Consider the following 27,829-nt stretch of genomic DNA (forward strand, 5'->3'; position numbering starts at 1 on the left):
ATTCTTCTGACACCTTAAAAAATGAATTTGATATTCCTTCAGGACAAGTTCTGTAATGTTTAAGTAATGTCAGAAATTACATTCAAGAATAGTTGAGACATGGTTAGGCCACGAATATTTAAGCTTCTTTGGCTCTTCCACATAGTAACTCTAGCCAGGCATTTTGGTTAATATATCAATTCTGCCTAGTTTGAGAACCAAAAGACTGTCTTTCTCAAGACTCTTTGCAAGTAGGCCTGGTTGGCTTGTCCAAGTATCTGGAGTTACTGATATCCAAAAAAGTTGAAGATTTGGATTTGTAGAAGATTAAGCTCTCCAGTTAGGAATTGGATATAGCCTTGAAGTTATAACCTGTCCTTCAAATACAGGCCACCTTCCTTTAATTTGAGAATGTAAAAAACTGCTTTCCTTCCTATAGTACTCTGCAGCAAATTTTTAATTTTTCACCTCTTAGGCTTCCTTAAATCCACTGTATATCTTTCACGCTGTTTCTGTTCAACTTCCCTTTAACTAGGAAAACTTCCAAGTGAGATGACAAACTATACTAAGGAGTAAGGAAGAAGTAACAATGCTAGTCTTTGTTTTAAGAATAGAGGAAAAAAATTTCAGCAAATATTTTAATGCTACTTGGGGAAGTAAAAGGTTTGGGAAAGACTGTGTAGAATGCTGGGAGTTTGTCATTTAAACATCAGCTTGAACACGTGCACCTCTTGATGAGAATTTTATATAGCAGAAAAAGCTAAATCCATGGGGCATGCTGGGTTTGCATATCATCAAGATACTTTTCATTGGATTATTATAAATTATATTCTGCACAATGTTAGCAAAATCTTAACAGAACTTGGATGAGTTTTTAATAGTTGCTCTTCTCCATGAGGATCCTAGACAAAAGTATCCAAGAAGTTGAGACTAACCTAGCTGTCAGTTCTTTTTAATTTTTTCTCTCTCATGTCCGTTCCTTCCTTGCATTATCCTTTCCCTCCATCTCTGTCATATATTGATTTCCTTCATTCCTCATTTCCCACGTCTATCTTGTTACTCTGTGCTATTTCTCTGTGCTTCTGTGTTCTGTCAGCCTTCTGCCCCCACACCTGGTGTTTCTATTGCATACAAAGCAGAATTAATCTGGCTACTTTCGAAGTGCTCAGGCATACCAAATGCAAAATACTCATTTTAAAACCTAAATTTGCTTTCATAATGCAAATAGCCGTATCTTGTGTGTTTTCTTTTTAAGCTGGATATAAAATTAAGAAGGAAGTTTGTTTGGAAGTATATGCAATTAAAGAATTTGTTGTAAATTCTAAATCACTGAAAGATTTGTGGTTTGGTAATTGATGAGTATATACTGTGCATATAAACATATGCATAAATTTGCACAGCTTAATCCGGCGTGGAATATGCACCAGAGCCGTAAACATTTTGCTTTAAGCATATAAAAATGCATATTTCTCTGTTTTTAAACTGAGGGTCCACTGAAAATTACATATGCCTGCACTATAACAGGTAGGACTAACAGGACTCTGTTAGCTCTCTGAGTTAATCTGTCCCCACTACATAAATACTTCCAAACATAAGACAAAAAGATCCTTTTAACACTATACTAAGTCTTTGCCTTGAAGAGTGCTATCATATATATTCCGTACAAAGCTCACTTCAGATACGCTGAAGGCAGTTGCTTGACTGCAGATTAGTAAGAGGTTAGAGAAATACTGCCTGTCTCTGCCTGTTCTGCCAGAGTCTGGGAGCAGCTGTTTTAAAGGCAGGCACTGATCAGAAAAAACCCTCTATTGCATACAGACACATCCAAACACAAACAGCCTGTGTATTCTCATGGGCACCACTGACGGAGAAGAGAAAGGAAAGTGGCATTTACCGCCTCTTCCATTCCCCTTTCTCCAGACCAAATGTCAAGAGGAATGAAAAGTCTCGATTTTCTCTACCTCCCTGTCACTTTTCCTCCTTCAATCTCATTGCAGTCCCCTACTGCTCATCAGGATCTTGAATTCTACCTCCTGTATCTCCCCTATTCAGCATGAGATGCACAGGTGGGTGAACAAGGGCTATTTGGGAAAAGAGTTACATCATTCTTTTTAGTATCACAAATAAGCTACGGGTCTCTCCTTGTCAAGTCACTTCTCACACTGGGTCTTCCCACTCTATGCATTATCTCTCATTCTTTACCAAGGCATTAGCTTTTGCCTCGACATAGCCTGTAATTATAATTTCCATCTTGGACACTTTTGAGAGTATATCTGACTCTCAAGCTTGGAAGAAACTCCTTAAGACTTTCACAAAGTCTTAAGACTGTCACAAAGTCGATTCATTTTTTTCAGGTAATCCCTCATGCAATACTCTTCTGCCATAATGACAACAAACTCATTAATGATTATAATGATGGCTTGCATGAACTACATGAATCTACATGCTGTCTCTACATCAAGAAAGCTTCAACAGTTTAAACAGTCTAAACCTCACTGCTTGATAATGTATAAGCTTTACAGTAAAACTTTAATATCTCTACCAGCTACATCACTAGTGCAAATACAGCAAGCCTGGATACTCTATATGTTATGTACTATCATATTTAAAATTTAAAAAATATCCAGAGCAGTAATGCATTTATTTAATGCCTGTCTTTATTCTTCTCAGTATCTAAACTTCTATGTAAATCAATCTGAAGAAAGGGCTACTATTATTGTACTCTAAGCATTTAGAGTACAATTCAAACAGACAGGAAACCCATATTTCGTATTCGATTTAACTAATAAGTACATTAAAAAATGTTAGCGTTCACAGCATCTATACAATGCGAATAGATAGCATTTTTTTTTTAAACATATGAAAGCTTAAGACTGAGAAAACTATCAAATTTGCAAAAGACCGTACATTAATTCCAGAGATACACTGATAACTGTAAAGGCTACTAAAATAAGACAGAAAAGAATTGGAGAAGCAGTATCAAAATTCTGTCTCAAAGCATGATATCACCTTACTCAAAAAACTAAAATAAGAAACAAAAATATCATTTACTTTTCCCTCTCAGTTTACGTAGAATAGTTAGGAGAATAACTTATTAACAGCATTAGTGCTTATTCTACCATTTATCAATAGACTCAGTTAAATTTAATTTAAAGAATAATTTGAGTAATTATCTACATCTAGCACCTTAATATATTGAGGATTATATATTACAGTTCAGATAGCATGCAGTGAAATACTGATCTTTGAAAAGAAATTGCTAATAAACTTAGTCATCTAAAAAAGTAATTTGATTTGTAGCCACCAGCAGAAAAACAGAATACTTTTATGAGGTCATTATATTAGAAACACCTACTATTTAACAGCACATTCTCATTCATAAATTGAAACATTATGGAACGCTCTGGTATATCATGACTTAATAGGGAAGGATAGGTATTGTTAAGTTAACAGGAGATGAATCACAGTCAGAAGGCCTGATCATTATCACCCGGAGCATAACTGGACGTTTCCCACCCTGACTTGGAGATCCTATATGGCATATAAATGCAGAAGCTCAAGCATTACTGGCTTTATTTCAAGAATAGCTGAGATATCCATTAACCAATACACTATCACATTATTTACATATCTACTACTGTCATTAGCAATTGTTTTTGTAAGCCATCGAGATAAGTCAGAACAAACAAAGCTCAGAATTGTAATTCTGTGCATGATGCTCCAAATTATGTTATACATGAATAAACTTCTTTACTACAGAAAGTAAGTACTGCTGACATAAAATTGCTGCTAACACTTTTCAGCGAATGGCAATATAAGATGCAGAACATAATTACTAAGTGAATTAAAAAACTGACTATTCTTAATACATAGAAAAATTTGAAAAGAGTTATGTGGTCACTCAGACAAAAAGAATATGGAAATATTGCTGTAAATTTCATTAGGCTGGATGTAAACTAGCACATAAAGTCAGTATAACAGATCTTTCAACATTTACAACTGTTTTGAAGTAACTGGGACAGTAGTTGGGACCTTCAATTGTTTAATATTAGATGTAAAAAACAATCTTTGATAATACTGTACACTGTAAGAGTTGTGAGAGAATATTTTCTGAGCATAATGATTTCGGACTTACTAAATAACCCCAAACAAGTCTAATTTTAATGTAAAGGAATAACTCTCATCCTTGATAAAAGGCAAAAGCATGTAAATAATTATAACGGCATCTAATATAGATAGGAGTACAATTTCACAGTGATCAAATGCCATTTTGAGAAATAAATAACTCAAATTCCTGAAAAAGTTTTATTTTTAAATATATTACATTGACTGAATATTAGGACAATAATGAAATATTGGCATCCAGCTTTGATAGCTTATCTTTTTATTTAAAAGAACACCTGGAGTAACGTTCCTCGCTTCAGGGAGATTACACTACTAATAAAAGCTAAAAAGCATATTTTAAGAATTGCATATGTGACTCTAGAAAACACTATATATTTATTTAGATAAACATTCATAGCTAGTTTATTCACAGAAGCCTATTCTAACCACAGCTGGAAAAAAATACATATTGCACAAGTCTCAGTCGATTCAGATCAATCCCGGTGCAGCATTCACATTAAATCTGCTGTTTAAAGAGAAAATAAAATAAAATAAAAAGTATAAAAATGCTTTGTCATAACATGGATTTTACCCTGCACTGGATAACACATGCTGAGAACTTAAAACTCAGAGAAAAGTGCTTCCTTTCTCACTTTTGTTTAAACATCCCAACCTCTGCACCTCAGAACTGAACTGGCTATTCTCAATATTACCATCAAACTTGGCAATAATAAAGGGCTGCTCTGGTTTCCACTTGAAGAGACTATAGCTTTACCTCCACTATCTTCCTTGTTCCTACAGGCTTCCACTTAAATTTGTCTTTTTCCTTGCAGAGAAACTTCCCAATACATCCTGCTTAAATTTCCTTCATTTCCCTAAGAGCGTAAGTTGTTTGAGGGACTCTGTCTGCATTTCTCAGATTTTTGTAGAAAAGGGACATAATTTTGTGTCCCTCCACAGCTTAAGTGATATTAGAATTAATATTCTAATTTCAATGCTTTTTACTTGAATAACTGTATTATTTCTATTGAATGCTTTTTATTACTAAACTCCTTTTCTCCACTGGAACCAGTCATGCATGCTAGCATTCTACTTTCTCTTCTGCTTCACACCTTCAAAGTAATATTTCCATCAAGACCTCAGTCTCCTCTTGGCATTCACAACTACCCATACAAAAAAGCAGAAACAACTGATACTATATGAAATCAAATATTTGACACAATCAACTACATAATTAACATAATAATGATAATATTATATTGAATTTTATCGGGTGTGATGGTTGATTAACATTACAAGAGCTATTTATGAGACATAGATATGTGAAAGATTACTAACTTGGAATTAGGATCACCTTTTTGTTCCAAGATTCCAGTGCACCAGGCACAATCAAATGTTGGTCCAAGACTGTAAATCGCTGACATTGTCACACTATAAAATGGGGGGGGGGTGCATGCGTGCGTATGTGTGTATAGAAATAAGCAGCCAACAAACAACAGCTGAATAAATAAATTAGACTTCTGTTCTGAATTAGGAAGTTGGTGAACTGAGGGTGAGGCAGAAGAGTGATATGACTTAGAGATCTATTATGGAATTCGGATTACCTATGAAACAAGAAAAAAACATGCAATTTTATTCCTCTGTATAAGTAGAGATGCAGTTAGATTGAATATTTACTTAGAGCTTCAATTTCTGTAAAAGAAAAATGTTAAGTAGAGTCATTTCATTTAAGGACAATTTCTTAAAGGGAATTTTTAATAGAAAATCAAAAATTCTTAATTAGAAGACTTAATATTCTCCTTTTCTTTCACCTTCTTGGAGATTCTAATAATCTTAGTTTAAAAAAAAAAATCTTTCACCAAACTTACTGAAAAAAATATTACATTAAATTATCATTTGTTCTACAACATCGACAAGTAGCAGATATCTAATTTGGGGATACAAACAACAAGTCAGCTTGTTAGCACTTAAAATGAGAAGGGGGATTGCTAATTAAAAGAGGTGAGATGATAAAACTGATGGTCTGAATTTTCTCACTGTATGCCTGAAAATATTTACGAGACATAATATAATCGGTCTAACTAAATGTTAGCAATCATGTATTTTCACACTAAAGAATTAAGAGGAAATGAAGTATGAAGAATTCCCTATATAATAATTATATGATTGAATAAAGTATTCTTTATTTTATCATAATGGCATAGAAGCAACTTCTGCCTCACTTTATCTATGCCCATTTTGAAACCAATGCGCTCTGTTTAGAAATGTTTACATCAAAACTATACAGGATATAAAAAATAAAATTAAAATTAGCAGAAATTATTAGAACAAATAATATTATAGGTGACTAAAGGAAGCAGAGAAATATTTCAAATTTGATTGTTCATGTCACTCTAATATTTGGTCCAGATACATATTTTCGAAAAGGTCTGAAGGAATGGCTTAGAAAAAGATAATTTAGTATACCCAAAAAAACAGCAGTATTGTAATCATGAAACTTTATTGTAAATTATACATTGATTTCAAAATACACTAATTAAATAAGCAATGACCATTTACCATGTAACTGTGTATTAAAATACGAAAAAGACTCTCTTGGATCATCTGACAAACAGACCTTTTCCCATAAATATCTCACGCAGGCTTTTTCTTCCTTTAGATATAAGAGTATACCCAGCGTATTTACCATACATGTTTATTTGATGTGACAAGACCTGGCTTAGCAGTTCCACATCCTAAGAGAAATATATGGCTTGATTCCAGAAAGTTAACTGGCAAACTCCTTTAGACAGTGACAGCCACAATCAGTATAACGAGATTGAGTTTACATGTAAAGTGTTAAAAAAATACACACGCATGGTGCCGGGGCTGTAACCACAGCTTACCTCAAATGTATTATTCCTGATCCGTAGGCATAAATGAAAGATGACTCACATTCTTCTCATCAATTAATGCAACTCTTGTACATTATCAAACCTATATCTTATGTGCTTATGTGCTTTTTTCTGAATATGACTTTTACTTCAATAAGATTCTTTAGAAAAGAATTCCACACAATTCTTATTACCTTATAGAAGTTAAAAGTGTCACCTTTCAGCTTCAAAATTTATCTTGTGCTATGAAACAGAATGAACAGAACTCTATAATTGATATAAATTATTTCTGTCGCAACACTGTTTCTTTTCTAATATGAGGGTCACAATCTTTTCAGTATCATTTCATGCACGAATATTTCCAAACTCATCATAGTTTCCCACGTCATAAATTTCAAAGGTCACAGTGGTACTGTTTCTGCATATTGTACCTAATATAGTTAGTGAGACTATAGTCTGATTTATCATCTTTATATCCTTGTATCCCTACTGTTTTTCTTGTAAAAGAACACATGAAGAATTACTAGTCATCCTAAGTCAGAGGATCCACTGGATTTACACCTTGACAAAACCTTACTTGTAGGAAAAGAGGTGGAAAGGAAAGGGAGACAGGTTAAAAAGGAGCTGGGGTAGATTTAATCATTAGATAAGAGGGAATGTTTATCTATAGTGACAAGATTCCTTAGAGTTAAGCTTGGATATGGTTACCATGGAGCCAAAACTCCCACAGAAAAAAATTACAGCATTTTGAAGCATTTGTTGGAGGCACAGAGGCAGCCAAATAAATGACACTGCACCACTTTCAGGCTGTATTAGGTCACTTAAATTCTACTGGAAAAGTGGAAGCTCAAGGGAGGGATGTTCATAGGCTTTATCAAGTATTGCAGCCAAAGACAAAAAAGCTGCGGGCTTTTTTGTGATAAGTCTTTCTGATCTAGAAAATTTTGCTCGAGGTAACTGCAACCTTTACCTTACCTACCCTGCTCGTAAGTTTCTTGTGTAATATATGACTTGATCATATTAATTATTATCAACAATGGTTCCAAAAAAACTGATGGGACTGGTTTAACTGCACGTTTAAAGAAAGGATAGCGCTGACTTCAATCCCTCTCCTTCTTTGTTAGAAATGCATTCCTGCTGTCAAATTTGGTAATACAAATGGTTTCACAGGCATGGGACACTTATAGCTGTAAAAATTACCTTTCTGTAGCTGGGCTGTAGCTGGGAAATACATTAAATCTTTGAAGAAATTTAACTGTTTGTCTTCTGCCTCAGACCTAGTTAAAGCATGCTCCAAGAAAAGAGTTTTTTGCCAGCTTTACTGTTACCCATTAGGCTAAGCTTTTAGTAATTTTTTTTTTTTTAAATTCTAAAGACATGGTCAGAAGGACAAAGTCAAGTTTTCTAGGAAAGCTTTAGCATAAGCTATTATATAATCTGCAGTAGTAAATTATCATGCAGCCATGGAGAAGCATAGTATAGCGCTTAAGCACTAGTTTTGCCCTAAGGGCCACTGACCTCTTGTTCTAGCTTTGCCACAGGTTTTCACAGCAAGCATAAACAAGTAATCTAACCTAGATCTCCATTATATGCAAGTAGAAATATTCCACTATTTCACATAGCAAGGTTAAATATATTAAAAGACTGACATCCCTGCAAGTCTGAGACTTGCTTACATTTGCTTTTTCTTCACACTGCAGTGCTTTATAACCATTCAATGGTCAGCAATACCATTTCTGTTTTTGGAGAATGATTTTGGAAGTGATAGAAGTCCTGCTAAAATTGTAGACCTGATTTTGTGGGTTTTGGCCTAGAAACAAGCTACAGTAATATCCCTAAATTCTCTCTTCTGATTTGGCACTGTTGACTTCTTTGCTAGATGATTCTGTCTCAAAGGTTACACCTCTGGTTCAGTGCTGTGCCATGTAAAATGTACAGCTCATCAAGCAAACACCGTTAGAACTAGGTCAGTTAGGGGAAACACATAATCATGTTAACAGATTGTTACATCTAAGTTAATTTACCGTTGTCTCTCATGTCTCCCATCTCTTATGTATTCTCATCACTAAAGGAAGACCAACAGTAACTTTCTATACTGAAAATGTGAGATTTTAGAATTATTGGTTTCATACTGAAATATGAATCTGAGTTATGAAACTGTTCAGTAGTTCCAGAGAATAATTTGCCAAAGCCGGTGCTGTCATATTTTTTTCTTGAGTAGGTGTATTAAAACACTTATTGCTCCAGGTTCAGAAGCCAGGATCCTGTCTATAAGGAATACAGGAATTAGAGGAATTAGAATAAGGAATTGGAAAGGAATTAGAAGGAGTTAGAAAAATAACAATGAAGAAACACATCCTTTCCTAAACTAAGAAGTTTCAATCATTTTTACCCCAAAGTATCTCTCCTACCTGTTCTAATAGTTTCTCATAAGAAAAGTCTCTGAACAGGATGCACTGAAGACAGTCAAAAACAGGAAAGTGTCTCACCTCAAGACATTTCAGAATGTGAAAGTCTGAAGAAGTTCTATCCATATCCTCCAAAAAAAAAGTTCATAACTGTGCTGAAAAATGACTATAGATCTTAAGAATGTGATTTCAGGCATTTCTCAGCTGAATCACGGAACTGGTTATCCTGAAATGAATTCCCATCACACAGTCTAAGCAGCAGCAGAGAGCTTCATTCATAGAATTCTTCTTCCCTATGAAGTTATGGGAGAAAGGAGATTCCTAGAATTATTTCCCTAACAATGTACAGACCACAATTCAGAAATACCTAAAATGCAGTTTAAGAAGCTCTGAGAAATTAAAATCTGATGCTGAGCTATATACAGCTATCAAAAGCAATACTCCTAAGGGTATCAAATGCAGTATAAAGCTGTTCTCTAAATCACAGCGCCAATATACAGACTGATGGCTACTTGAATGCCTGACACTTTAGTGCTTCACCTATACTATTAGGGATCACACATTCAACTGTTAGCCTGAGCCTAGCAATGATTTTGCCCTATACCTACTAATACTTTGCCAGAGCATGCTTCAGCACGACCTGAGGTAGAAAATAGACCAGGGACTGTTCCCGATAGGCAGTACAGACAAGGCCACCCTGGAGAATGGGTTTAGTTCTATGTACACAAGCTGCGCTCTGCCATTTCGTTTCAAGGCTAGAGATCATGGCTATTTTATTTGCTAGCATTGCTATAGCCTTTGCAACCTTCAAAAAAAAAAAAAAAAGGGTGACAGTGTAGTTTGCCTCTTTTCAGGTACATCTGTAGAACATATTTTTTAAATTTTTTAAAAATATGAGTACCAATATAAAAACAAGGATTAAGACAAAACAGAGGAAGAACTTGGAATACAGGAAGAATCTTGGAGCCTGAAGTAATAAAAGAGGTGAAATCAAATAATACAAATGGTAAGTCCACATTAACCACGAAATTAACATGACCTTGCTATGAAAGGTGAATGAAGATCTAGCCAAGGAAATAGAAAAGTGTATCACCATTCCAGAACTGCACAGAATCAGAAGTAGTTGTCATCTGTGTTTAAGAAAAAGTGACAAGTATGAGTAAACAGAAGGCATACAGAATTGTGAGGGACTTGGAGAGGCAGTCATATGAAAAGAAGCTAAAAAAACATAGTTTACTTATTCTAGCAAAGTTAAACTTGGGAGGGAATAGGATTATTCTTTACACATATATAGTGGGCAACAGTATTGACACACATGAAAAAATTTTAGAAATATATAAAAAATATTTAAGCTGAAAAACTGAAGGAGGTTTCCAAATTACTAGATCAATGGACTACTACTAGATTGATAAAAGCTGCAAGGGCAAGCTTGCAGCTATATACCTATATAATTAGGTTTAAAATAGAACTTCGGTTCAAAATGGACTCAATGCCAAAAGTTCTTTCTGGTTCTACGTTTCCTTGACACACAAATACATGTTTCCACATCAAATAAATGCAAATGCAAGACTAATCTTAGCAAGGAAGCTTGAGATGGATGTTTCATAGTAAAAATAAAGCAGAGACAGGAAATAGAAAAAAAAAAAACTAGGAAGTCTCAGCAACCACACCTTTCTGAGTCTAAAAAGGGTCCTGTGAAGATGAACTTTCAGAAGTAATGGCTAAAAGAATTGTAGTGCTCTGAGCAAAATATCTTTATCTGTTTGCTGAATTCCTCCTGCATTCAAGAAGATGGAGCCTTGATCATTTCTGAACGTATATTACCATTTTAATGTTTTCTTTCTCCACCAAAATACCCAAGTTAGTTACAATTTACCATCAAGAGCAAGTGAAGTACTTTCAAAACTCCCAATTTTGGGAAGCCATTCCTACATCAGAACAAATAAGAGGCCCGCAAACAAAGAATTTCTTTTAATTGCAAGCAACAAGGAGACAGGGGGACAGTCGCTCTCACTCTGCTTTTTATGGCCTCAAGCAGAGCTGAATGGGAAATAGTACAAACTAGCATCTCAGCGTCCCTTTCTTTCCAGTCTCTCCTTGTGCATATTTACTATTAATGCACGCTCACAATGAATGAATACAAAAGATTGTTTGTTTCGCTAGCCAAGTCATCCCTCATACTTCCTTTCTTAATCGCTATGGTATGACTATCATTCTCGACGTGCTTAAAAAATCTCTGGGGAGCACTTCCACTTTGGTCTTTTCCTAGCTTCCCACATCCAAACTACTCCCAAATTTGGCTAAACCATTTCTAGCAAGTATTTTCCATCCATCACTAAAACGCTTGACCAAATTTTTACTACCTTCTGCTCAGATTACCCTAATATTCTTTTCCACAGCACCATTTTCCTCCAGTGTTAAAAACTGCAAACTTGCCCTTTGCTATTCACCTCCAACGCTACCATAAAAAACACCTTACAAAGATTACTACAGCTTTGACAAGGTCAGCCCTCCTGCATTCTTTCACTTACTGTTTCCTCCCATTACATCAAATTATTAAGTCTTCATGACTCATCCCTTCGGTCAAGCGAATTCCAATTTCTGGTAAGTTTATGACACTAACCACAAATGCCTTCCTACAAAATTTTCAGCTGTTTTTATTTTTTGTTCAGTCCCTCTCCATCACGGTAGAAATTCCTAAAAAAAAAAAAAAACCTCACAAAACACAAACAAAAGCCCCACACATCCTGCAAAATTAACCCACTACTGCTTTTCCGTATTTTCTTTAACACCATTTTACAATGTAACAATATTTCAATTGTGCTATGATTTACTCCCTTTCATAATAATCAATATTGTCTCATTTTCCTTCCGTGTTCAGCTGAGGCCTGCCCATCCATGCTTCAAGTGTAAGCTCTTTGTACTGGAGAACATAATGTTCTTCCTGCATATGTACAGCACCTAGTACAGTAGATCCTAGCCCCTGTCTGCATCGCAATGGGATTATCAATTTTGAAATAAAAACACCTCAAATACAAAAATGTTGCTTGTCAAGCTATTCCATACGTTTGTGTTCAATCCCAGGTGCTAGACATAATTCTACTTATTTACATTAACAACATAGCTTAAAGAAGAACAGTTGCCAACATTAATAGAGCCCTTCAGAGCGTATTTATTAGGCAAAAAAAGTTTTAACCGTAGTACATTAAAAGATGGTTTAAGGCAGTTCTCTAAGATTTGATCACCATTAGATCACTGCTAAGTATAACATGAAGAGTGGTCGTTCTACTTGATTTATTTAATATTGAATCATCTTTTTACAAGCAGAACTTTTTTGTTAAAGTAGAAGTGGAACTTCTGATGCAAGTTTTGGTCACTGAGCATATACATTAGTATCTCCCTTTATGAATCTCTAAGTTTTGTGTTTAGTACATTTGCCTTTCAACTAGGTATTTAGTAACTACATTTTCATTCCATATAACTACCAAGAATTGACCTTTAGGCATAGCCGTCAAGTTTCATGCAGTTCTGCAGATGAACGTTACCTTTACTTACAAATAACTGTGATGCCAAGGCCTGCGGTCTCTGATCCAAGCTAGTGCTTAAGTACGGCTACTACTTACAAGACCCACACCGACTAGGCATGTGTTAGGCAGAAAGCAACCAGAGCGAGTGAACAGCAATTGCTATACATGTATAATATTGTAACAGGAGAAGAAATACTTGGGAAGAAGCAGGTGTTTCCACTGCTTCAGACCACTATTTTAGGACAGCAGCACATTGCCCAGCATTGTCAGTGGCAGCATTTCTGCAAACATTGTAACTCTTCATCTCCCGAATCTCAAACTTTAAGGCTTACCTGGTCAATGCACAGTCAACCTACCCATGAAAACACTAAGCTCACATCTGATCAGTATGAAACAATAAAGAGCCCAAGACCATTAAAAAAAAAAACAAACAAACAAACAACGGCCATGTGTACCAAAAACCCTGGACTATATAAGTCTCTACCCAAACAAATAGGGGGAAGACTTATCTGTAAGACCCCACCTCAATCACCAAAGAAAATAGCACCTGGGCAGTGACATGTTCTGATGTGGTTAATTCAGCAAACTTGTATATTAAACACCAGAGATACCACACTGCTGGAAGCACATTACCTTTGCTATATTTATATCATATACCATATGATATCAGATATTTTTCAGTAAAGAACTATTGTGCCTTTGTCCTCTACAGCTGTGCTTGAGATCAGTAGTACTATGACTTCCTTTGTAACAATTCTAAGTTTCAGTTTACTATCCATACACCTGGCTCAAGAAATGATGGGAAAAGAAAACAAGAATACATAGAACTTCATATCTGAGTCTTAGGTCCTAAGGTAGCTAAGTTACACCGCTGGCTGATCGGGTGCTTCTCGGTAGTGGCAGATGGTGGAGATTTTAGGAAAGCACAAAAAGAACTGAGTTTGTCCGGAAGCAGCCTTAGGCAAGGATAAATTTCCATCAGCTCCCACGTCATTACTGATATTTTTTTATTATTCTGTTTCTTTAGATAACAAAATAAAAGAAATACAGATGGGAAAGATAAAAGGAGTAAATGTATTAGACTGCAAGAAGGTAAAACAGAGCTGTCCAGTCACCTGCTTAACTTGCTAAGCAGCAGCAGCAGCAAGGCTCTACTGACATCACAGATTACCTGTGACAGAATATCGCTATCACGTTTTGGTCATCTTTTGTTTTCTTAAGATTTTTCCCTCCATTTTCCATGCTATGGTGATCCTATTGCACCTTCTAGAATTTTTTTTATTTATGATGCTAGATGGTCTTGGTATTGGCAAGGATAGAAAAGGTCGTATTACCACTCTAACTGGCAAGTTAGGCCTTATATGCAGGCCCTTATTTAGTCAATGATGTTATTTAAACCTAAGGTCAACTTGGAGAGAAGTTGACTTGGGAAGATCCCTGACATAAAAATAGATAAGTCTTTCTAACAAAAACAAACTCCTGTCACGAAATAAAAATCACATGGTCAGAGCGAACCTAGACTCTTCTGCACCGTCATGCTTCCTGAATTTCATATTAATCCCCGTGAGACTATACTTTCTGAAGCAGCTTCTCTAAGAGTTGATTTTTTCCCCAATAACAAGGCGCCATAGAATACAACTGTATAACTTACTGCTTGCTGCAGCGGTATGACAAGAAATAGAAGCAATATCACAGTTAGCAGCAAAAGGTCATTAATGGCTGTTCATGTGACTTATCTGCAGTTAGGCTAGCTATGGCATTCTCAGCAAGATTTCTCAAACTGTACCGTTTCAAAGCAAAAGTTATCAAAAGCCCAAGTATGAAAAATATTTTCTCTTCTGATAAAATTCTCTTCCACAATAAGGTACACTATAGGTATTTAATACCATCAGCTGCATCTGAACTTTCCATTTGTGAGAATATATTGTAATTTACTGATAATTTATTTTTTCCCTCCTTAGGGAATCTTGCTACTGTGTAACACTTAAATCAATAGAAACCATTTTAAAATGAAAGAACAATCTGGCTGTTCAAAAGAATGTTTAAACATGAACAACATACCAGGTTATCTCTTTAGATCGCACTGTTTCTGTTTATGTCTAGCCAGTTTAGTACCTGCTATATGTTGCTTATAACTTTTACAATTATAGGAGCATACCTATCAGCACGGTTAATTCAATTAAATATAACTTTGTGCACAAAGGAAACGAGGCGTAAAATGCTTATTCTGGACCCCAAACATTATCAAACAATTATTCACTTCCTACTGATAGTGACTGATCAAGAAATCAAAGCTTATTAATCCCTATTAGCACTTTTTCTTGTTATGGTCAAAGATCAACATGAATCTCCCAATTTTGATTTTTTTAAAAAGGCATATTTGTCTAAATGGATACAACACAGATGCCCATTTGCATCAGTTTGAACAGAATGACACACCTGTTGGTAGATATTTTTCTCGTACACTTAAAATTCTTAGTTTTAAATGAGCTGTTCCTTCCTAAGCAAGGGTAATGACTTTAAACATAGATTTTTTGATGGTTTCCTTCTTAACAGGTACATAACCAAGGGCCATATGTTGCCTTCAATTCACAAATACGATTCAGGTTGACAGACACTGAAGTTGACAGTAGTGCCTGGCAAATATTAAAATAAATTCAATTAACCAAAAAAGTTATTCAGTAAATAAACCTGCGAGTTTTTAGATTCCATAAGCCATCAGATCCATAATACGCCATAGTATGAAAAACTTCCAGGTAAGAAACTGATCCTATATTGCTTTAAAATTGTTTGATCCAAAGCCTGTTAGATTAAGGGGGGAAGGGAGAAAGGAAGCAAAGCAAATGTATGATGACCCTACAAAACCTGGCATTAAGATCAGATGGTATTCTCACATGTTTGTGTCAAAGAATCTTTTGTCCTGTGAATGTTATTCTTTGGAAAAAGGTTACTTGGTGGAGGGCAAGAAAAAAAAAGAAGTCTATCTCAAGTCTATCTTTCACAGCTTTGGCTAAATAGCAACTATAAAGTTTATTGGTTCTGATCTTTTGGGAAATATGGCAAAAATAAATATGCATTTTAAAACAAGGCTACATTACTAGTTTGCAGTATTAATACTGACAGTTTTTTGGTAATATTTTCTGTCTTTCTTTGTTTTTACCAAAAATTTTAACTGACTGTGCACTCAGCAACTGTAAAATCATTTCTATTCGTTACCAAACATTTTCAAATTCTTCAAATAAATGAATAATAAATAAATCAAGTATCTTTAAATGCACCAGGTGTACAGGTGTTCTGGGTATTTTCCATATACAGAAAAGCATGAGACAACGCAGAAAATGAACTTCAGAGGGAGCCTTGGGAGATGGAAGTCGTTTGGCCTTAAACATTTCAGCGAATCACCTGAGGCGTTCTATTACATATTCTAAGCATGATGATCCTTGTACTGCCTTTTGTATCTGCTATTGCTAATGCCATTTAAAAGCATGTTAAATCTTCAGTGTTTTAAATTAGCTCTGCATCTGCTGCTAAACAGCTGTTTCAAGTCTCAGAGTTAAAGTTCCATTACTTGTAAAGGTAATTTTTAAAAGGACTTTATTTATGTTGCACCTCTTGCAATTCCTCTGCGTTATATTATTAACAAAGAGGATTCAAATTGCTGCATCAGGGTCAAGGAAAGGCTTTCTGGTACAAGGTATTAGGGAAGCTGGTTGAGTGCTGATGTAGCTGAAAATGGGAAAATACTCAAGATTGACAGAGATGTTTGTGGTAAGTTAAAAACAGACCAGCCAGGCTTGTGCTGGCTACTCTTGTTACTCTTAGCAAGGAACTCAAAAGAAGGAACAAACCTGATGCTACTCCTGAATCTTTTACTTTATGATGCTGCTGCTGCATCTGCCATTTCTTCTATTGACAGAAGCTACCACTCCTCACACAAAGATGATATGCCAGAAGCAGGAACAGAAAGAGAGGTTATCTGACCAACAGACTGACTATCAGCTGAACCAATGTGACAATCAGCTGAACAACAGATGTGTGATGCCTGACAAACATGTGTGCATGCATCATACTGCAGGTGGGACATTTAGCATTAACAAAAGCAGATTTAGGGTAAGAAGGCAATTTTCTTGTAGGCTTCTGTAATTCCTATGCACATCCCAATCTTGAACTACTTTAGATACACTTTGGGGATGCCACATATTTGCTAATTGCATTTCAGAATGTTTTTGGAAACTGGTTTTCTTAGAATTACAGTAGCTACCCAAGGGATTTAAACATTTAAGAGAAAGAAGTCTACTGGAGGTAGAAAAGTGGGCATCTTTTTTGTTTTAAGTAAAGTCTGTTCCACAATTTTAGATCTCTTGTAGACTAAAACCACTGTATCCTACATTATGAAGTCTAAATACTCATCTATCTTTTGTGTTTCAAATTCTTGTTGGGGTGGGGGGCAAGGGGAAATCAGCTAGTGCATATACTAAACATATACTGAATTTCATAATATTAGTCAACTGCAGTGAAGAAATTCTGTAAGAAATTCTGTAAGAAATGCAAGTTGTTACATTTTATGAACACAATGTTGTTAAAAACTCATTAGAAAATTTTAAGGTGCATGTGCTTTTTTACTACGCATACCTGTTGATACTACTTTACTATTTTTATAAGTGTTTTTCTTGTTAACTACTTAGAAATGTGCAGCTGACAATTCTGACACTCTACAGCAGTACAGCTGGTTGACGAAAGAACCAGAGAACCACAGAAAATATTGGTTATTCTGGACTATTTACTGCTTCCTTAAAATTTAAGAATTTTATTAAACAATTGAGGACTACACTCATTTCTCACTAATTACATACAACCATGTTCAATGAAAGAGATGACAAAGTGCAGTAACTTATTTTTATCCTAACAAAAAAGTGTGACTTCTTTCCACCAACAGATTCTGATGTCCTCAGATAATGAGATTATTTCTAGCTTGTAGTGCTGGAAAATGAAGGAAACATATAGCCACCACCCCCGTGGATGAACCCACAATAAGATCTGTAGGCTAATTTTCAGACTGACTGACCTTTTGCAGATGGAAAACTTGAGTATGGAAGCCAATTTAATTGTGAAATAGACCTACACCATGCGAATAGCGAATATTGTAGCCAGTCACTTTTAATGTATTGCAAATTCTAAACTGCTTTATAAAAGTTAAACAAAAATCACAGATTTGCAAACATTTAGAGGCTTGCGAAAAATGAAATACTTCAAAATCGTATACGTTTCACAACTTTTGATACTCATTGCTAGAGGTCTCAATCTTCAAAATTGTATTCCTTGAAAAAATACTTATTTTAAAATACTTAATGCTACATAGTTACCTTCTTTTCATAGCTAGGTCTGGACCGTCCTATTCATAATGCAGAGGCCACAGTCCAAACTAGCACTTTCTGCTTCTATAGTCCCTCACTTAATTTATTGTTTATGGAACACAATTCATTGACTATCAAACTGAAAGTAGTATACACAAAAGAACTTCTATATCTTCTGTCACAACCTGTCACAGTTGGCAGGATAATATGTGCAGTCCCCACTTATTTTCTGATGACAAACAATTATGTACCTCGCATTCTAAAAAGAACAATGAAGAATAAAATTCCAACTTCTTCTACCAAGGGCAGCCATTATCCCCTTTCCTACAGGTATCTCTGAACATAGACAGTAATCAGCTTGGTTATGAAGAAAATTTGCACACTTGCTTACTACTTCTTCACAGTATAGTAACTGTGACAAAACCACTGCAAAGAACTTTGTAGTTTTGCTAATATAATCTGGGGTTAATAGCAATTAGCGCCACTCAAGACTATACATAGCTATTCATGTTCTTGCTATATCACATCCTACGCAATTTGCCTGGATTATCCAAGAGAGCTGATCATTTGTTGTGTGTACAGGAACCTGTATTCTCCAAAAATGCTTTAACAGGGCTAATGCATAGGCAAAAGGAATTGGACATTTGTCTGTTGACTTAACGACATTAAAAACAGAATGTTAAAATTAAATTCCTATATTGAACGAACAAATCAAAATATTCACTGAGGTATACATTAAGGACAATAGTGGTTTTCTTTCGGAATCTTTTGAAGTGTTCTTGTGTTTGCAATTGTTTTCTTAAATTGTGATAATTTTACTCTCTATAGAGGTTTGTAATTGTCATAGACCTGCATTGTTACTAAGTGCCATACTTCAGGAGAAATCAGAGAAATATATAACTTTAAATCAGTATCTTGTGATTGAATTAAATGTATTTTAAATAATTGTGCACCGAATGCAGTTTTCTTCTTCTCCTTCCTTGCATTTCTTTTTTAATTTTTGGAATCTGTATCTAATGCATACAGCAGCATTTGGCTATGTGGTCACAGCACTGTCATGGGAACTGAGAAATAAGCAATATTCACAGCTGGGTTTCAATATGATTCATACCCAGCTAGCATGGCAAGAGATTAGAAAAAGGCACAGAGATCAGGCAATGCACTTTCTGCATTCTCTAAAACCGTGGGAACATCACTAGCAAGCTCACTGTTCATAACCAAAGACATAACTCCTGGTCAGACACAAAAAAGCAGGGCTTGAGTAAATGATAATCCCGCCAGGGGCCACCAGTGAGGCTAGGGGGAGGAGGTGTAATTTATGCCTGGAGTGTTAATTTTGGATTTGTTACTTGGTCACAAATCCTATCAAAAAGGCTTTTAATTTGCTAAGGTTCTGAGGTGAGATTGAAGAGTTTTGCTTGCTTGTCACAAATTCGATGTTATTTCTAAACACAGCTACTGCTACAGGCTTGCACTTTGCTGCTGTGGTTTTGACAAAGTCAGCAGACCTACACTGTCACTGATCCTGTCAGGAAAAAAAAAAAAAAGTGTGTGTGTGGGGAGAAGCTGATTAGGAGTTAGGTCTACCATGACTATACTGAATCTTACATTATTTTGTAGCAATAAACTGTATTTATAATATTATAATGCATGCACTGATTTTTTTTAAAAGCAGCTTGTGAATCTAAGCTATAGAGAAAAACAGCAGTAAAGTATGATGCTTATTTCAGATAATGCAATGTTGTTTTGTTTTTAACTGATGTAGACTGGGTCAACACAATAGGCTTGCAAAACCACAGCTGATTTTGTTTCATCAAATATAGCATCCCACAGTACCTGATACTGGAAGAGGAGAAAGGAAGTATGCATGTAACTGTAACACATGCAGTTAACAGAGAAAAAAATGGTTACTGCCATGAGAAAAAAATCAGTAGGCAGAAAAGGAGAAGCGTATGTATTTTGATGTGGCTTTAGATCATTGCATATAATCCAACATGAAGCATCTCTGAATGATACTGCTCTACTTCCGTATAGGAAAAACTAAGCCTATAATCTGTTGCATAGATCCATGCTCCAGAAAAAAATAAGAACAAGAGAGATGCAACAGAAAAAGAAAGCATAAGAGATCAGTGAATCAGATCAAAGGGGTATATTAACTCCACTAGCAGTCTCTAACCTCAAGACTTTTAGATATGTGTCCCCAATTCATTTATCTTTCATTTGATACAGAGAAGCCAGCTTTCACCTCTGTCTGATCATGATGCAAGTCTTCATTGTCCACTTGTTACATTTTCAAGCAACTATATTTGCCGATTCTCCTGTACAGCCTTTTTTTAATCAAATATATTCTTCCCATCAACAATCACCCAGTAATTTCATTTTTCAGAATCTTTACTAAAGTCTTCTTTTTCCCTTGACACCAGGAAGTCTACTTTACAATTGTTTCTGTAACTAGCATGCAGAAACAAGTACCTAACAACATGCTGGATATCATTTCAGTGTCTTTTTATATTCCCTGTATGCAATTCTCTCATCTTTTCTCTTATTTTTAATTGAAAGCTTCTGGGGGCAGAAACATTCATTTGTTCTGTATTCGCACCAAAAACTGGCTACAGACTTAAAGTTCCTAACTCCATAAGCCTATCTTAACATAAGAAAATAAGAAATCAGATCCAAGTATACCAAGCCAAATCATGCAAAGTGATATGAATTTACAATGCAATTGTGACTACAGCACTTCCTCATCTTTTCTCAAGAGTGGCTACAAAATTCCAACCATTATATAAATTTCAAGGTACTTTCATTACACTAAACAAATCAAACTACTTAGGTGTCTCCCATCTCTTCTAAACATGGTGCAACTTTCTCAAAGAACTACTCCCTACCTAAAGCTCAAAATAGCTACGTAAACAACAAGATTTCACCTTGAAAGAGAAATAATTGTTATAAACAATTTGAACAATCTGATTTTGATATACATATGAAGCCACTACTCCAGTGTTTACAGAGCTAAGAACAGATACTCTTTATAGTCTGAAGGCATGATTGTTGTGTTTATAATATGGTACAGCATTTTCTAAAAATTCTGCCTTGAAAAGAAGTTGCAATTAATTGCAGAAGAATTTGTCTTTATTTCATCAAAAACGATCATTGACAGTGCACTACAGCATACAATGCACAACAACAGCCGTAGAAATTTTGTCATATTGTCAGTCATATCTTTCTTCTAATATTACCTGGACCTCTGGCAAGGAAATTGCCCTAGTCAAAGAATGAGTGCAAGTTTTTCTTGAATTTTGCTGATAGTGACAAATGGTAAACCTATTCATTAAATTTGAAATACTCACAGGGAGTAAAATCAGTAGTTCAATGGATGAAAAGAAACAGGATCAGACTAGAGCAACTCTACTTACAAGGAAGGATTCTCTGAGTTTTACACAGCTTAACTTAGGATAAATTCATAAAATTAGGTACGATTTCCATGGCAAAAATTAATGGAAGACTCAAGAGGAGTAATTGCAAGTAGCTATCCTGGTGATAAACTAATGCTTAAGAGGCAAGAAGAAATGTAATCGTAAGGGGATTTTTTTTGAGATAGCGTGGGAGAGACAGATGTAAAGAATTTAAAGGTTTTTTTTTCCTTTTTCTTATAGCAAGGACTGTTATGCAATTGTTAAAAATTGTGACAACAAGAACAGAAGGGGGATATTTAATGCAGAGAGCTAGATAGATAAATAGACAGATAAACTTTTAATTCAAAATTCATTTTTGCCCCTAGTACACCCCAGTCCTTAGAAGTAACTCAAGGTTTATGCAATGTATTTCTTCCTTTCTCTCTACCCTTTTCCTAAAAGGAAATGACAGACTGAAGGACCACTATTATACCATTGTTATAACAAGCAGTACATTTCAGTGACAACAGACAAAATGTCCTAATTAATTTAAAGAGAATACTGTAGAACACATTCTGCTGCTCAAGCACCATGCAGAACCTGTGCCAGCTCCTTTATAAGGAGTTTGGGGAAAATTCCATTGATTTGATCTCATGGCATTCCTTTGCCTTTGTGACCTTTACTAAATACAATATTCTGTATCCTTTGTATATAACCTCATATGCAATGTATTGAAAACAATTTCCGTCTTTTCCCAAAACTGCAATCAACCACTGCTAAAAACATCTCCTTAGGAAGATCTTCCAACATTGTCTAACACTTAGAAATTTGTCCAGTATATTTATCTGGTTAGTAAACTATGAGTGACTACTCTCTATAACACTGAATAAAGCCCCAAAGAGCTATGCTAGACACCTGAAAAAGAATATCAACGGGCAGGTGTGGTACCCAGTTATTAATATCATCTACAGGATACGAAGTTGATCTATGGAACGAATCATTTCAACATTTCAGCTTTACACTTACTCTTTGGTTTATCACTAGGCACGCATCACTGGGAACACAGATCTGATAAAACAACATATGGTAGGAGCATCTAAAGAACTGCCTTTATACAGTATTAATCCAGGGTAAACTGAAATGCTTCAGCATATGCCTTAAAATAAAATATATATATATATATATATATATATAAAAGCAGGATGTGGTCACTTTTATATTTATAAATATTTGGCAATAGAGTGAAAACAATGAAATAAGCTAACTGATACCACACAGACTCAAACTATTCATATTGTAAAATTAATATTGAGATAACAACCCATCTCTTCTGTAGCATCTTGACAGTAGAGGAGCTCATTTTCAAGCAATGTAGAGAGGGAAATGTATTTACACGTTTATAAACATGTATAAGCCATCCAGCTATCTTGATTCTGAGTTGTAATTTAACACACAAGTGGTGAAAATCATACCTAAAAGAAAATCTATGAACTAGTTCTGTAAATCCATACACACGAACTAGATCTTGAAAAAAAAATTGAATATCATATTCTAGGTCTTTGCTTAATGGGAACATCAAAAAAAAAAAAGAGCAAAATGCTATTGTTTCTTTCAAATATAGCTGGTAGCTACACTAAGTCTATGACAGAAAACAATCTCCCACTCCTACCTGTAAATTTTTAGATAATGACTGGAGATATTTATCAGAACATTTAAAATTAGGTCACTGAGATAAACTCTTAAGCAAAAGTCAACAGAGAAGAATTAGATATCAAGGCCACTGTTTTTAATCACTCAGAGAAACAGAAAATTTGTAAGCAGCTGGGGAAAAAGTCATGCATATGCAGACACATACACAAATGTATCCACACACATTCATACCCACAAACACAGGAACGCACTCTGTTCAGACGCATGGAGAACAGGGCAAAACTTTCCTGACTAATGTGTTATGAGCCACCTCAAAAAACAAATTTGGATTAAATCTGGAAACACTCTACTAATGTGATGAATTTCAGAAAAATAACACTGTAATATGCCTATAACCCAATGCTATCACCATAATACCAACTCTAAGATGGCAAATAACTTCAGCATGCTTCATTAAAAGTATCTGTAAACTGCCCCTCTACATTAGAGGGGCTTGATACCCCTCTAATGTTACACCCCATCAAGTTCTCTGCTAGCAAGTGACTGCGCAGGTATTTCTGATAGAGAAAGTGCTGTGTGTTCCAAGACATTACCTCATATTAGATTAATTTGGCAGCAATGAGAACAACAAAGAAATTCAGAACATATTCCAGAGAGGAGAGGACCCTCTCAATTTTAATCACGGTAGTAAAGTTAAAGTAGCTAGGAAAGGCTTGAATAAGAGTGCTTTACACTCACTAGCGCACATTGCCAAGGGTAACAGGGTTCTCCCCACATCCCTCAGCATGGTAACTGAAACAGCACAGCTTAACATACTTATTATTCTCAGCTAATGCATAAAAATATTTTACCTTCAAATGTTTCTCATGTATCCACACCATAGCATGAGATAATAAACAAAAGATAGGGCAGAAAGTTATCTAAAGAACAAACACTACTAAGGCAGGAGCCTAAGAGATGGCAGCATAGCATACTACACACATGCAACAAATGCTTTACTTCTCCCTTCTACACCCAAGACAAAATGTGGGTGCATACATACACTGAATACCTAGAGTCAAAGCCGGATGAAAGCCACCAACAGAAAACCAACACTGAAACAATTCCAAGTGTTACTATAAAAATCAAAACTCAAAAAAAATTCCCAACTAAAAGACACAGCAGAAGTTTAGAAGTATAAAGAAAATGCGTGTGTGTGTGCACGTGTGTGTACTTACATATATTCACCCTGAATTTACAGGCCAGGGAAAAATGAAGACAGGGATTTACACTGTATTAGCAAAATCTTCCTTTAAATTCTATCACTGTTACACATAAAGACTGTTGCACAAGCATTGGGACTTACTTCAACCAAGTGTCAAACACCTACCAGTACATTAGTGATGACGGTAAAGGTGTACTTGCCCTGAAAAGCTTGCCACCAAAGGGCCACAAGTTTGCCACCCGCTACAAATGAAAAGAGGCATCATTTTTATGTGCTACTAGCCCTCTACATGGCCAGAGAGGCTTAAAAAATGATTCACAAAACTATGTTATAACTTAGACACGGAGGTTAAAAAAAAAATCATAGAAAATGGTGGACAAAGGGAAAGGTTTCCTTTAAGGAAGAAAAAAAGAATTTTACTAGACTTTATTTAGAGAGACTTTATTTAAAAGAGATTTATTTTTGGTTTATATCTCACTAAGAAAGAGTTATATCTGAGAGCAAAGTGGTCTCTGTAACATCCTGGAACACTTCTTCCTATGGACTCAAAAATAAGAATCCTGAGATCAATTATTTCAAAAGATTTAACTGCACAGGTGTCGGGAACATTCACTAGCAATCTAAATTCTCCAAAAAACATTTTGGTCTGGGGAAGACCCTGACTGATCAACAATGATGCTAGAAGAATATTAAAGAGCTGCTACACCTGATATTGTATGTACAAACATTGTGTTTATGCAGCAGTAAAGTCTGTAAATAATGCAAGTCTGTGAGGCTTACATCGCTGTAGCACCACTACCTTATAAAAGGTTCCTTTCTCAGTGTATCGTGAAATGAGGATTGGTCCCGTCTCCATGAGGCGAAGGAATTTGTATTGAAAGGAGAGAGCAGTACAATTACTGTATGTTTGCTCACAGCAACAAGAAGCTGGGGCTTCCAGAAAAAAAAAAATAGTCTGTTTTCTTACCGCAGAAGATTTCCTAACACCAAGTAGAAGAAACACTTCTGCATGGTCTCAGTCCCTGCCTCCTTTTTGGGCCCTCCACCTCTATTTAGCACCTTATGTTGAAAAGAAGCTCAACAGAGTTCTACAAGCATGAGAATGAGCTGCAGCAGAAAGTGCCATCTCATGTAGCATAAACAGGCCATCTATGAAGACACAAGGCTCCTCACTCCATCACTGAGGAAAACTGTTCTCTCAAACATCTTAGAAAGTGAAAGGATAAAGGGCATTAATTTAAAGCTCTGTTCTCAGATGAAAGCACCTTCTGCTAAAGACCGAGTAATTGTGTGAAATAGATACCTCTAAAAAGTAGAGCTGGGGGAAAGGATGTAGAAAAGGGTTCTTCATAGTAATTTTCCATTTTTCCCCCCTAGAACTTCTCACAGGCTTGAAAGTGCCAATGCCACTTCATCACACCCAAACAATTTACATAAGCAGAAGCAGCCACCACCACTCTTCACCCTTCTATTCCCCCCTGTTAGGGATCAGACTTGCAATCTCCTACTTTGGGCACTTAGCACATTTTATTTTGGAGGCTTATCCCTCTCAAGTTGTATCAACTCTAGGGGGGACTATTTCTGGAACATTTTTCAGTAAAGATGGTATGGGAAGAGGGCAGAATACACATATCAAGCACAATTCTTCCATGCTTTTACACAACAAAACATCATTTTTACCCTGCAAGACTAGGTACAAGAGAGAAAAGATGACAAATAAAAAGATCTTAACCCCTTCCCGTAAGTTACTGCATGAACACGACTTGCTTAGAAGTTCACATTGGTTGTCATATTAGTGTAAAGCTTTAAGAAAGAACGTGAGGTGTCTTTATAAAAAATTACACCAAGTTAAAAACTATTTCACTAATTAACACCCTTTCCTAGAGAAATCCTTATCTCCTTTTAAAATAAACCTCTTTTATTATATTTGTCGAGCCCCCAGTTCCACGTCTGTTGGTACTCCCTACTCACAAATGTGCTTCTGTGTGCGTGCTTATTGGAAAGGGTTATCAAGAGCTTGCTTGGTTTATTCATCATTTTAAGGCTCTCCTATTTGCAAAGCTTCTGTTAATGTCAGTGAAATCTAACCTAGACAGAAGTTTCAGAGGTCAGATATTTGGCATGCTACATTTAGCAACCCAAGTACAAAGTTGACGAGGACGCTTCAAACACAGGGGATTACAGAGGAAATAGGTCTCCCTATACCAAACCAGCTATTGAGCAGATTCAAGAAAGAACACGTTGAGACTGTCTAATGCTATTAAAGCTCATATGCTTGTTTTATTTTTTCTACTGGCTAAATCATTTCTGCCATTTGGCAAAGCCCAGCACAGAATAACACTTTAATATTAATACAACAGAGAAGTAATAGACACAAGACATAATAAAATCATGTACTAGGTGACCTAGAAAAGCAGATACTTACAGTTCGTAGGAACTGTATTTCATCTTCCCCTCCTTCACCCCCTTCAGCCATGGCTCTTGAGGAGTCAGCTCTGCTAAGACTCCGATTGCCTCCACCAGCAGCTCACTGCACTGGGTACAGCTTCTCTTCTCCTATCAGTATTAGCATATAGCTAATCCACAGCCATATAGGGAGCTCAGCTAACTCCACTGCACTGCAGACTGTCAGTCAACCCCCTCACTGCCAGAACCAACTGCGCTGCTTTTCCAGCTCATAGCAAGCAAATCCTTTCCTTTTCTCTCTTTACTCTCCATCCTAGAGGAAAAACCTACTGCTAAGCTATTGCAGGAAACATTATATGCATCACCATTCCCCTCCTCCCCACGATATTGTCTGCCTACAGCAGCAATAATGGTGAAGTGTTAATAAAAACAGAGCTCTCATTTTCATTTTCACAGATCAGAGTTCCCAATTTTGCACTGAAATCTATCAAATTCAGCAACTCTGAACCTATTGATTTGTGCAGCAGAAGGATATGAATCAGATGATCATATGACAAGCTGGTTTTGACAGCACATATTTTCAGCTTGTTTACAGTAACTTCTGTTTCTTGCTTCTCTGCATAAGCAGCTGCAAATCTAATTTCCAGGATGATTTAACGATCTGAACCAGCTACCTATAGTTATTTGTGCCATCATTTTAAATGGCATTTTTATATATATACTACGGATGGCAAAGTTTTTATTTGTACCATTTAAAACTGCACCTGAGTATCTAATGTGTACGAGATTGTACAAATTTAGCTCAAAATGTATAAGCTGCACTAATATTAAAATAAAACTCAAAATAACTTTAAATACAAGTTAAATAATATAACAATTTTCATTAGTAACAGAGTTCTTGTTATTACTTCAACATAAGCAAATTATTAAAA

General features: G+C 35.7%; 1 protein-coding gene across 1 annotated transcript in view; it reads right to left on the reverse strand.

The window, feature by feature from the left end:
- Positions 1 to 27,132, reverse strand: part of RYR3 (ryanodine receptor 3) — a 256,319-nt gene extending 229,187 nt beyond the window's left edge. Inside the window, exon 1 of the mRNA XM_068946291.1 lies at positions 26,917 to 27,132. Within this exon, the coding sequence (XP_068802392.1) occupies positions 26,917 to 26,967 (51 nt within the window). The 5' untranslated portion in view covers positions 26,968 to 27,132. The remainder of the gene's footprint in view (positions 1 to 26,916) is intronic.
- Positions 27,133 to 27,829: the final 697 nt, after the last annotated feature.

The sequence above is a fragment of the Struthio camelus genome, chromosome 5 (genome assembly GCF_040807025.1).
Source record: "Struthio camelus isolate bStrCam1 chromosome 5, bStrCam1.hap1, whole genome shotgun sequence".
In the NCBI taxonomy this organism is placed as follows: domain Eukaryota; kingdom Metazoa; phylum Chordata; class Aves; order Struthioniformes; family Struthionidae; genus Struthio; species Struthio camelus.